Source organism: Betta splendens, chromosome 17 (assembly GCF_900634795.4).
Source record: "Betta splendens chromosome 17, fBetSpl5.4, whole genome shotgun sequence".
NCBI classification, from domain to species: domain Eukaryota; kingdom Metazoa; phylum Chordata; class Actinopteri; order Anabantiformes; family Osphronemidae; genus Betta; species Betta splendens.
In genome coordinates, this window is record NC_040897.2 from 3,257,075 (window position 1) to 3,260,503 (window position 3,429).

General features: G+C 45.1%; 1 protein-coding gene across 1 annotated transcript; it reads left to right on the plus strand.

The window, feature by feature from the left end:
• The first annotated feature begins 1,645 nt into the window (after positions 1-1,645).
• On the plus strand, positions 1,646-3,068 carry ptf1a (pancreas associated transcription factor 1a). Its single transcript, XM_029132211.3, has 2 exons — positions 1,646-2,488; positions 2,633-3,068. The coding sequence occupies exons 1-2, from the start codon at positions 1,870-1,872 to the stop codon at positions 2,833-2,835; spliced, it is 822 nt and encodes a 273-aa protein (XP_028988044.1). The 5' UTR covers positions 1,646-1,869; the 3' UTR covers positions 2,836-3,068.
• The last annotated feature ends 361 nt before the right edge of the window (positions 3,069-3,429 follow it).

Genomic DNA, 3,429 nt, shown 5'->3' on the forward strand with positions numbered 1-3,429 from the left:
TCTTTATACTCCGTGTTGACAACCTATGACAACACAACGGATATAAAGCGTGTGGACAGCATCTCTCTGACTTCATTGCTCGTTGACATTGCTTGGAATAAGGCAGTTTATATGTGTAAACATGACAGTTGACAGTTTTGGTGGACGCAGCGTAGTGTGCAGCTCTGCAGCCGACTGGCACCTGGTGTGTGTGTGTGTGTGTGTGTGTGTGTGTGTGTGTGTGTGTGTGTGTGTGTGTGTGTGTCTGTGTCTGTGTGTCTGTGTGTGTGTGTGTGTGTGTGTGTGTGTGTGTGTGTGTGTGTGTGTGTGTGTGTGTGTGTCTGTGTCTGTGTGTCTGTGTGTGTGTGTGTGTGTGTGTGTGTGTGTGTGTGTGTGTGTCTGTGTGTGTGTCTGTGTGTGTGTGTGTGTGTGTGTGTGTCGAGGCATGCCAGATACAGCTTCATTACGTAGACAGACACACTAAGCGTCACTAACACTATATGTTGCGCTGATGGCAAGAGGGACGCAAGTGGTCTTCTTCCCACGGCCAAGGCCCTGGTGCAACTTTCCACCGCGCCGCCAATATCCGCACACGCAGCGCACGCAGCCCGCCCCATTTTCTCCACAGAACAAAGTGAAGCCTCTCATTGAATTGGCTGAATAGATGCGTACTTACAGACCCGAGGCCGGTGGGCAGTCTGCTCTCGGTATACCGGGGAGTGTTAATTTGTCGTGTGAGATGTCAGGGAGGCGCGCGCGCCCCCAGGCCCACCACTGTGCTTTTATTTGTCAACCAGTCCTCCGCGTTAAAACACACACTGACTGGCACAAGTGGCGCGTCCACGACTCTACTGGTGCATGTATTTATAGCGACAGCGCTGCCCACTTACTGCTAAATAAATAACTTCCAATCACATGCGACCCGCTTCTGCACAAGGTGATCAAACAGCAGTTTTTTCTCAAATTTTGACGTGTTTTTGACGTGTTTCTGTTAGAGAGATTGTGTAGAACGAAATTAATATGAAACGGTAGGATTCACAAAGAAAAAGGCTAAAGAAATAAAACTATCAGACGTTGAAATACGTCCTAAATCTAAACATACAGACTATTCAGACTGGTCTGAGTCCCTTCTTTTAACAAGTAAACGTGAGCGCAACAAAGTAAAACAAAGATTTTTTTTTGTATTGTCTAATCCGTTTTTTCTTGTGTTCGTTTGTTTTTGCTCTTACAGCCTTTATATCAAATGAGGCCAGTCAAATAAACAGAATTACACTATGAGATACAAATAGAAATAAAGTAATAATAATAATAATAATAATAATAATAATAATAATAATAATTATTATTATTATTATTATTATTATTATTATTATTATTATTATTATTATTATTATTATTATTATTATTATTATTATTTGGTTTTGACGTTATCACCTAAGGCCTAAATTGAAATCATTAAAAAAAACATTTTGCTACAGTTACCATTTGTGAGGTACGCGCTAAGACGGTACATATGGGACCTGTTGCTTCGGGATTCTTCCACAAGCTCATGTGACTATATATTATATTAATACTTTGTCGGAAGTGAGATGAGCAATTATTAAAAGGGTTGTAGTTTTAAACTGATTTGATCTGTAATGAACATTATGTGGGCACACTAAGTCACAGTTAGATAGCGCACTGGGGGAGGGGGTGTGGCTTGTAGGTGCGCCTCACGGACCGAGCTCTGATTGGTTGTCTGTCAGGGTAAACGGCACGCGTCCCTGGATGTCGCCATTAAAGACCCTCGCGTGCCGTTTCTTCAACTAAAAGTAAGTGTAAGGCCTGAGCAGCGACCACAGAGCGTGTTCACAAAGAAGATACAAACTGGCATTGTTTCCGCAAGCAGAGATGGACAGTGTCCTGGATCCTTTCTCCGGACTCGAATCGTTCTCCTCCCCGCCTTATTTCGACGATGAAGAGTTCTTCACCGACCAGTCCTCCAGAGACGGACACTTGGACACTGATGACTTCTTAGATGATGACGTCGATTTCCTCACCAGTCATTTTCAAGACTATTACAGCAAAGACGTCAATGGGAGAGTGGCGCATCGCGACGTTGACGTCGATATCGGCAACTTGTCCTTCTCCTCCTCCTCCTCCACGTTCTCCTATGGCTGCGCCGACAGCACATCGGACCTGTCGCCTCAGATGGGTCATCACGGCGGAGCTTTGCTGAAGCGGAGGAGGCGAATGAGATCTGAGAGGGAGATGCAGCAGCTGAGACAAGCGGCCAATGTCAGAGAGCGGAGGAGGATGCAATCCATCAATGACGCGTTCGAGGGGCTGCGCTCCCACATCCCGACCCTGCCCTACGAAAAAAGACTCTCCAAGGTGGACACTTTGCGACTTGCGATCGGCTACATCAACTTTTTGGCCGAGCTCGTGCAGTCCGACCTGCCCATTAGGAACTCCTGCAGCGACACTCAAGCACAACCCAAAAAGGTCATCATCTGCCACAGAGGAACGAGTAGGTGTCTTTACTGCTGCTTCTCTTTTACACGCTGTGGTTGCATGCAGGCTACTCCCCAGCTATGGAGCATCCGTCATTATATGTACACCAACAAATTCTATATCAGCAAAACTAATTATGTTCTGATTCTTTCCACCTCAGGATCTCCCTCTCCCCGCGACCCGGACTACGGCCTGCCTCCTTTAGCCGGTCACTCTCTTTCGTGGTCGGACGAAAAACAACTCCGGGAGCAGAACATCATTCGCACCGCGAGGGTCTGGACCCCGGAGGATCCCCGAAAGCTCCACAACCAGCCAGGCCTCACTGACATTGAAAACGAGCCTCCTTCAGGACTGGTGCCGTAGACAGACACTGGAACCTCAAATGTAAAGACATTGTAAAAATGTGAATTTCCTGTACAGCGCTATGTTTTATCACGTTGATAAATTAATTTTTGTAATTCAGGCAAATGGCAATCATGTATTTATTTTTTCAGTGCTAATATATGTTAATTTAATAAATGTCAGAAACATATTTTTATACTGTTGTACAATGATTTATATTTATCTTGTATTTGCTAATAAAACCAGATGTAAAGAAAAACGAAAACTTTCTCTCCTAAATGATGTTGTCAGACAGACAGACAGACAGACAGGCAGGCAGGCAGGCAGGCAGACAGACAGACAGACAGACAGACAGACAGACAGACAGACAGACAGACAGACAGACAGAAAGACAGACAATTCTAATAAAGTACCCTAAAGTATTCTGTCCTATCCCATCCTATCCTGTAAGCGACACAGAACACGGTGCCCTATTGATGGCATATGCAACCAATATAGGTTCCACTGGGAATTAACAGCGTTATAAAGACGTTCTCTGGAACGTCGCTTTGACAAGGTCCGATCCTTCTTACTGACTCTAGCCTGTTGTGCTCAGTCCTTCTTCTCCACTGCTTT

Bases quoted from the DNA above. Each gene is read 5' to 3' on its own strand.
- ptf1a (XM_029132211.3), top strand. From the start codon at position 1,870: ATGGACAGTGTCCTGGATCCTTTCTCCGGACTCGAATCGTTCTCCTCC. The intron at 2,489-2,632 runs GTAGGTGTCTTT...TTTCCACCTCAG, and splicing joins CATCTGCCACAGAGGAACGA to GATCTCCCTCTCCCCGCGAC.